This window comes from Suncus etruscus, chromosome 2 (genome assembly GCF_024139225.1).
Source record: "Suncus etruscus isolate mSunEtr1 chromosome 2, mSunEtr1.pri.cur, whole genome shotgun sequence".
NCBI classification, from domain to species: Eukaryota; Metazoa; Chordata; class Mammalia; order Eulipotyphla; family Soricidae; genus Suncus; species Suncus etruscus.
Window position 1 is genome coordinate 53,543,898 of NC_064849.1, and position 12,931 is coordinate 53,556,828.

The following is a 12,931-nucleotide window of genomic DNA, read 5'->3' on the forward strand; positions in this document are numbered from 1 at the left end:
AGAGAAGGTAGTTACCTGTAGCAAGACCCCTCCTAGGAATAGGAGGGTCTTGCAGGTAAGATCAAGTTACACAGGAAGAATGGGGGGATAGGTTACATCAACCACAGCATTCCAGTAATATACCCTACACCCTCTGATAGAAAGAAAGGACCCAGTTTTAGGACTAAAATCAAATAATGTGAGCAGTTAAATCCTCTCAGGTGAGATAAGACTATAAGGATAAAAACTGTGGTTTTTTTCAGAATGGGGTTGAGACAAGCCCAACACCCACCCTGCCATCAGAAATCCATCTTGAACCTTGCTCACACACTACAGTCTCCTATTTCTTGAAGAAAAATAGCCCACCTCCTCTACCAAGCTCCAAAAGAATAATGGAATGTCAATACCTCCAAAGTAGTCTTAATTTTCTAATAATTTCTTTTAATTTTATAGATTGTAATCTATAAAAAAGGATAAAAAATTCCTTATGACTTTTATAATTATTACACAGTTGGAAACATAGTACTAGCTGTATGCTGCAGAACTTTGCACTAATATGGTACCCAAGCACAGCAAGGAATGATTCCTGAGCACAGAATTAGGAATAATTCCTGAACAATGCTCAGTGTGGGCCAACACTTCCCTCCTGCTTCCCGAATACACACACACATAGAAAAACTACAAGAACTGTGAAATCACTATTAGAAACCACAATGGCATTTATCAGTTGATAAAACAACTGATTTCCTTAATCCCCAACCCCTATAAAAACTTAGTCTAATTTATAAGCATACTATGTTTGAAAAAAATGTAATGAGTGATCAATATTTTTCAATAGTATATACTGATTATTTATAAATAGAGGGATGTCAACACAGGAAATGATACATGAACCCCATAGAGAAAGTAGCTACCTGGAGAAAGTTATTTAAAGGTTATACAAAGAAGAGAAACCAGACACAAAAGAGAAAAGAGCTGGAAGTTCCAGCTCACCTCAGGAAGCTCACCACAAAGAGTGATGAGTTTAGTTAGAGAAATAACTACATTTTGAACTGTCCTAATATTGAGAATGTATGAGGGAAATGGAAAGCCTGTTTAGAGTACAGGCGGGGGTTAGGTGGGGAGGAGGGAGATTTGGGACATTGGTGATGGGAATGTTGCACTGGTGATGGGTGGTGTTCCTTTTATGACTGAAACCCAAACACAATCATGTATGTAATCAAGGTGTTCAAATAAAAAAAAATATTATCTCAGTGTATGAATCTAAACAAAACAAAACAAAACAAAAAAAACAAAAAAACAAAGAGGAAAAACCTTGCTCTATATGAGATAGAACTTAGAAGCTCTACTTGCTCACAGATGAAATGAACTTAGATGGGTAATTGGTCAATAAGTACTTTTAGGAGTATAATTTTATTTTATTTTTGTTTTTGGGTCACACCTGGTGATATGTTCAGGAATCGCTCCTGGCTTGGGATATGGGACGCCAGGGGATCAAACTGCAGTCCGTCCTAGGCTAGTGCAAGCAAGGCAGACAGATGCCTTATCACTTGCACCACCACTGTGGCTCCTAGGAACATAATTTTAGAGGAAGAAAAGTGAAGAGTTAAAAGACCCGGGGCCGGAGAGATAGCATGGAGGAAGGCGTTTGCCTTTTATGCAGAAGGACAAAGTTCGAATCCCGGCATCTCATATAGTCCCCCGTGCCTGCCAGGGCCGATTTCTGAGCATAAAGCCAGGAGTAATCCCTGAGCACTGCCGAGTGTGACCCAAAAACCACACACACAAAAAAAAAAAGAAGAGACCCAAGGAAGGGGCTGGAGTGATAACACAGTGTGCAGGGGATTTGCCTTGCACATGATTGACATGGGGTTCAATCCCTGGCATCTCATATGGTTCCTGAGCCTTCCAGGAGTAATTTGTGAGTTCAGGGCCAGGTGTGCCCCCTCACACATACACATGATTGACATGGGGTTCAATCCCTGGCATCTCATATGGTTCCTGAGACTGCCAGGAGTAATTTGTGAGATCAGGGCCAGGTGTGCCCCCTCCCCACACATACACATGAGACCCAAGGAAGATCACAAATGGGCACCATAGACTTTACTGGAGATTTGTAATAACAGAATGAAAATTGTACTTACACTTTGAGATTCCTGAGTTTTGGGAAACATTTTGGCAACATTAAGTCCATCTATGACAATGTCAAAAGGAGGACAGGTTTTTACAAAGTTCTTAAATCTCTGGAGTTCCTAAAAAAGATAGAGAAAATATTAACAAAAAATTAGTAAATTATCCAAGCCAGAGAAAGCAACAAAGAAATCATGAGACCCAAACTTTAACAGCCAAAATAAAAAATGGGCCTCTACTACTGACAGGCTAGCGGCGGCATGAGATGCATTCTGGTAACATTGGTGGAAGGAGGTTGACACTGGTGGGGGAATTGGTCCTGAGACATTGTATGTCTGAAACTCAACCATGAAGGACTTTGTAAATCACAATAGTTTCAATAAAAAAATAAAGTAAGTAAATACTTAGTTTTATTTATTTTCTTTTTTTCTTTAAAAAACTTTATTTTAGGGGCCGGCAAGGTGGCGTTAGAGGTAAGGTGTCTGCCTTGCAAGCGCTAGCCAAGGAAAGGACCACGGTTCGATCCCCCGGCGTCCCATATGGTCCCCCCAAGCCAGGGGCAATTTCTGAGCACATAGCCAGGCATAACCACTGAGCATCAAAAGGGTGTGGCCCAAAAAACCAAAAAAAACCCAAAAACTTTATTTTATTAAAACTACTGTGATCTACAGAGTCCTTCATATTTGAATTTCAGATATACAATGAGACAGGACCTTCCCACCACCAGTTTCAACCTCAACCTCCATCTACCAATGGATCCAGAATGTATCCTATACCTTTACCCTTTGCCTCCCTGGCCAGCCAATATAACAGGCCCCTTTTAATTTTGTTTAGGTCCCTTAATTAAGATAGTATAGATCCCTTGTTTTTATTATCATTGCCTTTGGCTTGGATATTGAGTTCTATACTTATTTTTTTCCCTACCATTGAAGACTTTATTTTAAACAAAGTGTTATTACTACTAATTGTCTGATGGTTTGAAAACCCACTAGTTAAAATATTATACAGAAAATTAGAAAATATCTTTTAGTGAAAACAAAATATTTAAAGCAAAAATCAGGGGATGTTCTAAAATGATACACAGAAAAATATAAAATTTCATGTTCAGATGAAAAGAAGATACTAAAAACATTCACCTGTTTTAACTTTAAGCTTGAAAAAGAACGTTAAGCTTCAAAGTAAGTGAAATAATAAAGAACTGAGTCAAAAAAATTTTTAAAAATTATCATAAGACTAAAATGTTTAAAAAAGAAAATGATTTTTGTTTTTGGATCACACCCAGCAGCGCTCAAGGGTTACTCCTAGCTCTGCGCTCAGAAATCACTCCTGGCAGGCTCGGGGGACCATATGGTATGCCGGGATTCGAACCACCATTCGTCCTGGATCCACTCATGCAAGGCAAATGTCCCACCGCTGTGCTATCTCTCTGGTCCCAAGCATAAGATAATTAAAAAAGGGCAAGTTGGAAGAAAATAATGAATCTTGAAGCAGATAATTTATATATAACCTATTTGTTTTTGGTGGGGCCACACCTGATAAATGCTTAGGATTTAACTCCTGGCTCAGGGACCACTACTGATAGGCTTTGGGGACCATATGGGATGACAGTGATCGAACCCAGGTCAGCCACATACAAGAAAAGTGCATTACTAGCTGTGCTATCTCTCTGGCCCCCATATCATTATTTTTTGTTTTAGTTCTAAATAGTAAAGGAGGAATAAAACAAATAGATTAAATCTCTGAAATTTAGATTTCACTGATAATTAATATGAAGATTTTCACTACACTCGGTACTGCTTTTAAGGATTAACATGCATTCACCTAATAGGCTTACTTCCATTTATAAAATAATATAGCTTATTCTAAACAATTTAGGTTTTTTTTTTTGTTTGTTTTGTTTTTTGGGCCACACCAGCGGTAATCAGGGTTTACTCCTGGGTCTGCACTCAGAAATCACCCCTGGCTTGGGTGACCATATGGGATGCAGGGACTGGACCCACATCCATCCTGGATCAGCAGCGTACAAAGCAAATGCCCTACCACTGTGCTACCACTCTGGCTCAACCAATTTAGTTTTGATTTAGTTGTGACATTACTTGAAACTCTCTAGACATTTTTTAGAAAATATATAGAAAATATAGAAAAAGTAATTTAACTTATTTATTAAAGTTCTGTGATTTACAATATTGCTATGGCAAGGATGGTACTAGAGGATATCATTCTGAATGAAGTCAATCAAAAGGAAAGGAATAAATATGGAATGATCTCTCTCATATGTGGTGTTTAAGGATACACAGCAGGGTAGCAACAAAAAGCCAAAAGAAATACAATGGAAAAACCTATCCACGTAATTGAGTTTGGGGAGGGCGAGTTTTGTTGTTGTTGTTTTGGGCCACACACAGCAGCGCTCAGAGGTTACTCCCGGCAGCTAAGGGGGCCATATGGATGCAGGGAAAGAACCTGGTTGGCCACATGCAAGGCAAATGCCCTACTTGCCGTGCTATTCCTCCGGCCCCAGGAAGGAAGGGTTTGAAAAGGAGGGGTTCTAGAGTAGAGTCCTTGGAAGGCGGGCATACTGGTGATGGATGTGATGCTGAAATTATGTACAAGGGAAAACCATCATTATCAATATTATAAACAGAAAAGAAGTTTGAAATTTTTTTCTTCTCTAATGTATTTTCTACAAAAATATCTGGAGTTTCAATTAATATTAAAACTAAATTGGTTAGAATAGAGATAGTATGATTTATAAATAGAAATAAGCCTATGAAGATAACTATATATAATATGATCACTTATTTGTTTTGTTTTGGGGCCATACCTAGTGGGGCTCAGGGCACACTCCTGGCTTTGCATTCAAGGATCTACTGAAAAAAATAAATAAATAAAAGGATCACTACTGTTGGGGCTTTGGGGACTATATGGAGAGCCAGGGATCTCAGCCATGTGCAAGGCAAATGTCTTGCCAGCTGTACTATCTCTCTTGCCCTCTGACCATCAAATTTTTGTTTTAGTTCTGAGTAATCCAAGTAGAATATAAAAAAGTGCAATAATCTCTAAAATTTACTAGTAAGGGGCCGGGAAGGTGGCGCTAGAGGTAAGGTGTCAGCCTTGCAAGCGCTAGCATAGGATGGACAGCGGTTCGATCCCCCGGCGTCCCATATGGTCCCCTCAAGCCAGGGGTGATTTCTGAGTGCATAGCCAGGAGTAACCCCTGAGCATCAAACGAGTGTGGCCCAAAAACCAAAAAAAAAAAAAATTCACTAGTAAATTACATGGAGAATATTTCTACTACATCAGGTGCTGCTATTATGCCTACCCTGCATTCACTAAATTTAGGATGATTAACTAAGGCAGTTTAGTATTACTGGCAAAATGAACAGCTATTTTAAAAAATCAAGAGTTAAACTAGATTAATTTATAAAATCCCCTTCCAGTTCTGCTATTTTATGATAACAAGACCTGGAAATCCCTTAAAACCACAGAATGGAAAGGGTTTATTTGAGAGCATGCTTGAAGGGATTCTGGGAGGCTCTGTGCAAATACATGGAATGTGGAATAAAATTCCATCTAGAGTATCCTCTTGACCGAGGCAGAAATATCCAAGATGTCAGGGTGGGTTTTCCCTTCTTTTCCTAAAACTAAGTATGTTACTATTCTGGGATTCTTTGTAGTGCTAATATGATTGCTTTTCAAATAAATTTATGTCTCTGCACTCAAAAAGTCACAATCTATGTGTCTAAGACACATAGATAAAACACAAGGAGTTCACCCACTGAGACAGCATTTTAGGGCACCTAATATAAACTTAAACTTTAAAGTTTAAATTCAATTTAAAGAATAATTAACCTCTGGACCAGGAGAGATAGCTCAAAGGGCAAGGGCATGCACTGCATGCAGGAAGCTGGGATTTGTGTCTCAGCATCAAATGGTTCCCCAATATCTTAACAAAAACTTTTTTTGTGAAAAGGAGTTTCATTTGGGGGAGCTGGAGCGGTAGGGCATTTGCTTTGCATGTGGCTGACCTAGGACAAACCGCAGTTCGATCTGGCATCCCATATAGTCCCCTAAGCCAGGAACGATTACTGAGCGCATAGTCAGGAGTAACCCCTGAGCGTCACTGGGTGTGTCCCCCAAACAAAACAAAAAACAGAAGTTTCATTTGGGGATAAAGAGATAGTACAATTTGCCTTGCATGAGGCCAACCTGGGGTTTGGTCCCAGTATTCCATGGTTCCCTGGGCATTGCTGCGAGTAATTTCTGAGCACAGTGTAAGAAGTAACCACTGAGCATCACTGGTGATCCAAAACTAAACTAAAATAAAAATTTAAAAATTCATTTACTAAGATTCTAGTAAATGACTTTCTATGTTTTAGGGGTACAAATTCACCTTTCAAAAAACAATGTTAGGGTCAGAGTGATCACATAGCGATAGGGCATTTGCCTTGCTCTCAGACAACCTGGGACTAATCTGGATTTGATCCTCAGCATCCCATATGGTCCCTTGAGTCTTCCTGGAGCGATTTCTGAGCACAGAGCCAGGAGTAACCCCTGGGTGTGGCCCAAAAACAAAACAAAACAAAAAAAATGTTAACTCATCATAGCCACCAACAAAGTACTGATATCCCTTCACCACAGTTTATTGGGCCCTTCTGCCTGCCCCACCCCAACCTGCCCAATAAACCTGTTTTGTGACTTGAGCCCAAGGGTTTGGTTTTCTCTGTTCCCTTCCCTTGTTGTTCTAGCTCTCACAATTAAGAAAGATAATTCATTTTCTTTTTCCTCCTAACTTATTTTAGCTAGCATGAACCCCTACAGTTCCACTACGTATTACAAAAGGCCAGATTTCATTTTTATTATGACTCAGTAATATTTTTTAGTTTTCTTTTTTTGAATTATCTTTATTTAAACACCGTGATTACAAATATAATTGTAGTTGTATGATTACAGTCATGTAAGAACACCCCCCTTCACCAGTGCAGGATTCCCACCACCAATTTCCCAGATCTACCTACTCCCCACCCCACCCACACCTGTACTCGAGACAGGCTTTCTTTTTCCCTCATTCATTCACATCGTTATGATAGTTTTCAGTGTAGTTATTTCTCTAACTGCACTTATCACTCTATGTGGTGAGCTTCATGTCATTAGCTGCACCTACATGGGAGGATGGGGGGAAGTAAGGGTTGGGACTGAGGCAGTAAAATATTAGAAATGAGCTTTGTAGGGCAGTATCAAGGTCCCAATACAAGATGGATATTATGGATATATATAGAATATATGCACACAATACTATCAATATGAAAACAAAGAGAAAAAATTTCCACTGACTGTCCCAATTTAAACCAGTGCTAGAACAGCCTGCCCTCCTCCCAGAGCACATTCCCATTAGTGTAGGGAGAGATAGAGGGAAAGCCTGTTGACCCCTACAGAGTCCACCTAGACCGGTGCCCAGGAAGACTGAAGTCCAGGGGAGAAAAACCCTATACCTGGCAAGAGCTGGTCTCCAGAATCAAGGAGGAAACCAGAAGCCAAATGTCTGCTCGCCCTCCTCCCCATGCACCTCCCCCCTGGAGTACAGAGGGAGGGGGAAAGCCTGAGGACCACTAAGAGTCCACCTGAACCCACTTCTGGCCATCGGCTCAGTAATATTTTATTGTACACATCTCCCACAACATTTTATCTATGCGTCTGTCTTTATGTACTTGGGATGTTTCCATATCTTGCCACTGCAATGAACACAGGTATAAAAGTATCTTTAAATTAGTGTTTGGGGGTTCTTTGGATAGATATCTGAAGTAATTACCTACTATCTAATTACTAAATTAAATAGTAAATCCAATTTTAATATTTTTATTTACATTCCAAAGAAGCTGAGTCAACTTACATACCTGCCAGCAGTACATACTGGTCCCTTTTTTTCATATTCATGCTTGTTTCTACCTTATTTAATATAGGTGATTCTTACAATGTCATATTTTATCTCTTTTATTTTCTTCTTCTTTGGCTTTTTGTTTTTGTATATCTGGCTTATGCTCAGGAGACCATTATATAGTGCTGAGGATTTGAACCAGGATCATGGCCAACTATAGCCTCAAGCAAAGCAACTTCCCTTACTTTATCTTTGACCCTGTATGTCCTCTTTGGTGAAGAGTCTGTTCAGTTGTTTGTTTCTTTGTTGAGTTTTGTAAGCTCCTCTTTAAAGAGCTCGAATATTAAATCTTTGTGAAACATATACTGTGCCAATCTTTTCTCCTATCTGGTCTTTTGTCTCTTCATTAATGTATATGGTGGGTTAAGTATTCCAAGCACTGTACAGCTAGAAACCACTACCAGCAATACTCAGCCTCACTGTGAGGTCCTGGCAGTTCAGTCCATGGTAGTTCAACTCTGACCCAGCAGTGGCAGGGGCCACCAGAGTTACCTTCTGGTGCTCATGTCTATTTTAACGACAATTTATTTAGCTAACCAGAGGCTTTTTGGCTAGATGTAATCTCCTTTTTACTTTTGTTTTTGTTTTGGGGCCACAACTGGCAGTGCTCAGGGGTTATTCCTGGCTTTGTGGTCAGAAATCACTCCTGACAGGGTTGGGGAACTACCTGGGATACAAGGGATCAAATCTGGGAGAGCACTTGCAAGGCAAATACCTTACCCATTGTGCTATTACTTCTGCTCCTCATTTATTATAAAGTAATGATTTGTAATGTGTAAAGATTTAATTCTGGGGTCTCAATCTTATCTCACTAATTATTGTGTCTATTTTGAGTCACTGAAGTACTTAAAACAATAGCCAGGATATGGAAACAACTCAAATATCCAATGACAAATAAGTAAACAAAGATATTGTGGTAGGTCTAGGCCCTGCCTTATCACTGACCCTCCACAATTCCGGTTGGGGACACCAATCTGACCAAACTTCAGGTACACCAGTTTTCTGGGCTGATTATCACCAGGGCTTTCTGAAGCAAGTACAGGCACCCTCCCCCTTCATCTTTCTTCTTCTGGGAAGCCTGGCAGCTGTAACCACCATACCTACAAATGCAGTTGCCCTGCTCAAACTCCATAGATGCACTCTTTTCTTGAAAGAGATATAAATCAAACCGTGTAAGATCATGACTACACTGGCCCACACAGAAGAAAGCTGATCATCTGGGGAGGAGAGGGGGGTCAAGTCCCCGCCCTGCTGAATCTATGTTTGCTGCTTCCATCACCATCATTTTTCTCATGGTCCTGCCTCATCACCGACCCTCTACCATTCTCTTTGGGGACACCAATCTGATCAAACTGTGATATGCTAGTTTTTTTGGCTGATATCACCAGGGCTTTTTGGAGCAAGTGCAGGCACTGTCACCCCATATCTTCCTTCTTCCGGGAGGCCTGGCAGCTGAGTATATTCCCCTAAAAGTACTAGTGCTTTGAATCTCTGAACAATTTTATTTGTTTTATGCTGTCATCCCATAGAAACATACCAGTTTAACAGAATGAATAGCTAACAACAAGACCTTATTAAATCTCCTGACATTATATTAATGATTTCATTGAATATACATTAATTTTCTTTCTTTTTTTTTGGTTTTTGGGCCACATCCGCAGTGCTGAGGGGTTACTCCTGGCTGTCTGCTCAGAAATAGCTCCTGGCAGGCATGGGAGACTATATGGGACACCGGGATTCGAACCAACCACCTTTGGTCCTGGATCGGGTGCTTGCAAGGCAAACGCCGCTGTGTGCTATCTCTCCGGGCCCGAATATACATTAATTTTCACAAATGTAAAAGCTTGCTACCATAAGTTTTTTCTTTCTTTTTTTAACTTTCTTCTCTTCCATTTTATTTTTTTCCATTTTTTTCAATAACTTTGCTTTCACTAATCTGGAAATAAATGTATTATGATAAACTATGTCAACTATGTGATGCATTTTCTTTAAATAAATTAAAAATTAGAAGGTGGAAAATGTTAATTAAAAAATACATTGTGGGGCAGGAGAGATAGCACAGCGGTAGGGTGTTTGCCTGGATAGACAGTGATTTGATTCTGGCATTCCATATTATCCCCCAAGCCTGCACTTTCTGAGTATAAAGCCAGGAGTAACCCCTGAGCACTGCCAAAAGCAAAAATAAAACACACACAAAAAAAGAATCAGAACTTCATTCCTGATTCTTCAATCATTCTTCAATATTACATATCACTATTTATCCATACATCAGTTGATAGACTTATGAGTTATTCTAGCTATCAACAATGCTACAATGAATTTTGCGAGGATGTTAAGTTTTTGTTTCTCGATTATATACCTAGGAGTGTTAACTATCAGGTCATATGATAATTCAGTGCTTTACTTTTTTTTTTTTTTGGTTTTTGGGTCACACCCAGCAGCACTCAGGGGTCATTCCTGGCTCCACGCTCAGAAATCACCCCTGGCAGGCACGGGGTGGGGGGGGGGTGGGGGTGGGGGGGGTCGGGGAGGACGGGGACGCATATGGGATGCTGGGATTCAAACCACCGTCCTTCTGCATGCAAGGCAAATGCCTTACCTCCATGCTATCTCTCTGGCCCTTATTTTATTTGTTTGTTTGTTTGTCTGTTTTTTAAATGTTTCACTTTTTGAGGAATTGTCAGAGTGTTTCCAATGTGACTGTACCATTTTGTACTCTTGTCTTCATTTAGGTTTCTAAGTTTTCTTTTCTTACAAACTAGAAAATGTTAAGTTCCAGGTGAGTCTGCCCAGTGCTTAGCACAGACAATTATTGCCATATAAAACTAAAACCCAAGGCTAGCAAATTTGATTTTTCAAACAAAGCTAAAAAGTATGACAGTTGAACTATGTCAAATAACATTTTTAAAAGAACAAAACAAAAAGAAGCACAAATAAAAACCGCATGGACTAAATTTTACTTTTAGGCCACAAGTCTAAAACTCATTTACTTTGCTAAGCAGAATTTTATTAAGTACCTATTATGGATCAAATAATGTTCAAATTCTGATGAATAGATCAGTGAGCAAATTTCCTGGCCTATGGGGTTAATTAGTAAAGAAGAGGTACAATGCCATGGTAACAACTACATATTTCATTTTAGGTGAAAAATGTACCTTGAAGAAGTGTTAAGCAGGACAAAGAGTAAGTACTTATTTCCTAAGCCTTCTCGCTGTTTTAGATAAGATGCAATGGAAAGGCCTTTGTTCTGAGGTTGGGAGATAAGCAAAAGCCTAAAAGAAGTGAGGGAGTAAACTAGTCTACCTTTTGGGGGAGACCTTCTCCTCAGAGGAAAGAGCTACCAAGGTTCTCAACAGAGTGCCTGCCATTTTGGGGATTAACAGCTGCACAATTTGAAAATTCACAGATTATGTATATTCTTTAGATAATTAAGCTTTTGCACTTAAAATACAAAAACAAAAAAATTAACAAAACAGTTCTGATGACTAAATGTGGACAAAAACAAAGGTAAGCAAATCTAAAACAGTTACTGCAAAGTTTTAATTTCTTTAACTTATCCAACTTTTATTAGAAACACTGAGTCGTGACTAATTTGTTGCTTTGTGGTTGTTTCCTAACTACCAGACTAGCAAAATGATACAAAGCATAGCAAGGAAAATAAAGTCACAGATAGTTTAATAGGATAAGCAGCCTGGGTTCCATTACATTGACCTCTGAGCACCACTAGGTATGATGGATTAAGCAGTGTCTGGTGTGGGTCCCCAAAACAAAACAAAACGAACAGAGAGAAATAAAAGCATGGCACATTTTACATACTATGCTCTGAACCTCTGGAACAGAGGTGACTCCAGTATTAGCCATCAAAGAAAGCTGACTTCGTAATTATAAATGACTCTCACAACATACTTGGCAGCAGAACTTGATTTTTCTATAAATTATTCCTGAAACATTACAGATACGAAAGCAAGTATAATGAAGAGCTGATTTTTGGGGCAGGCGAGATAGTACAGTGGCAGGGCACTTGCCTTGTTTGCTGCCATTCTCGGTTCAATCCCCAACACCCCACCAGGAGTGATCTCTGATTGCAGAGCCATGAGTAAATCCTGAGCTTACTTACAGATGTAGAATTATGAAGTATGAAATTATCATATTATTTATTATTGTCATATCAATATGTAAACATCAAATTATCACAGTTTACAGGTGTGACCCCCCAAACAAAACTCAAATACATAACTGATTTTTCAACTAATATTTTACAACTAATATGTAAAAAAGACACTAAAGTCATTTTGTTCTTTTTACCTCAAAGAGGTTAAGACTTCAGTTTTAACAGCTGAAACCTGGGTCCAATCTCTTGTACCCCATAGTTTCTAGAGTCCTACCAGAAGTCATCCCTAGCACAGAGCAAGGAATAAGCCCTAAGCATCACTGGGTGTGAACTAAAAATTAAAACAACAACAACAACAACAACAAAAAACAACTCTTGAGGCTGGAGAGATAGCATGGAGGTAATAAGGCATTTGCCTTGCATGCAGGACAGTGGTTCAAATCCCGACATCCCATATGGTCCCCCGAGCTTGCCAGGAGCAATTTCTGAGCATAGAGCCAGGAGTAACCCCTGAGTGCTGCCGGTGTGACCCAACCCCCCCCCCCAAAAAAAAAAAACCCCACAACCCTTTAGTAGTTTTTCTGCAATGATTATGATGGCGTACTTCAATCCTGTGATTTTGAAATAAATCTCATGAAGAAATTAATCACTTATTTTGTTAAAAACTTAATGTTCTCTTAGTATAGCAACAAAGGGAAAACAAGAGGAATGCATTTATGTCTATTAAAAATTATCATTAAAATAATGACATTAACGTAATGACATTTAACAAATAATGT

General features: G+C 39.3%; 1 protein-coding gene across 1 annotated transcript in view; it reads right to left on the minus strand.

Moving 5' to 3' along the window:
- The window catches only part of PRORP (protein only RNase P catalytic subunit), a 113,002-nt gene that overhangs the window by 76,331 nt on the left and 23,740 nt on the right, over nt 1-12,931 (minus strand). Inside the window, exon 4 of the mRNA XM_049766585.1 lies at nt 2,124-2,231. Within this exon, the coding sequence (XP_049622542.1) occupies nt 2,124-2,231 (108 nt within the window). The remainder of the gene's footprint in view (nt 1-2,123; nt 2,232-12,931) is intronic.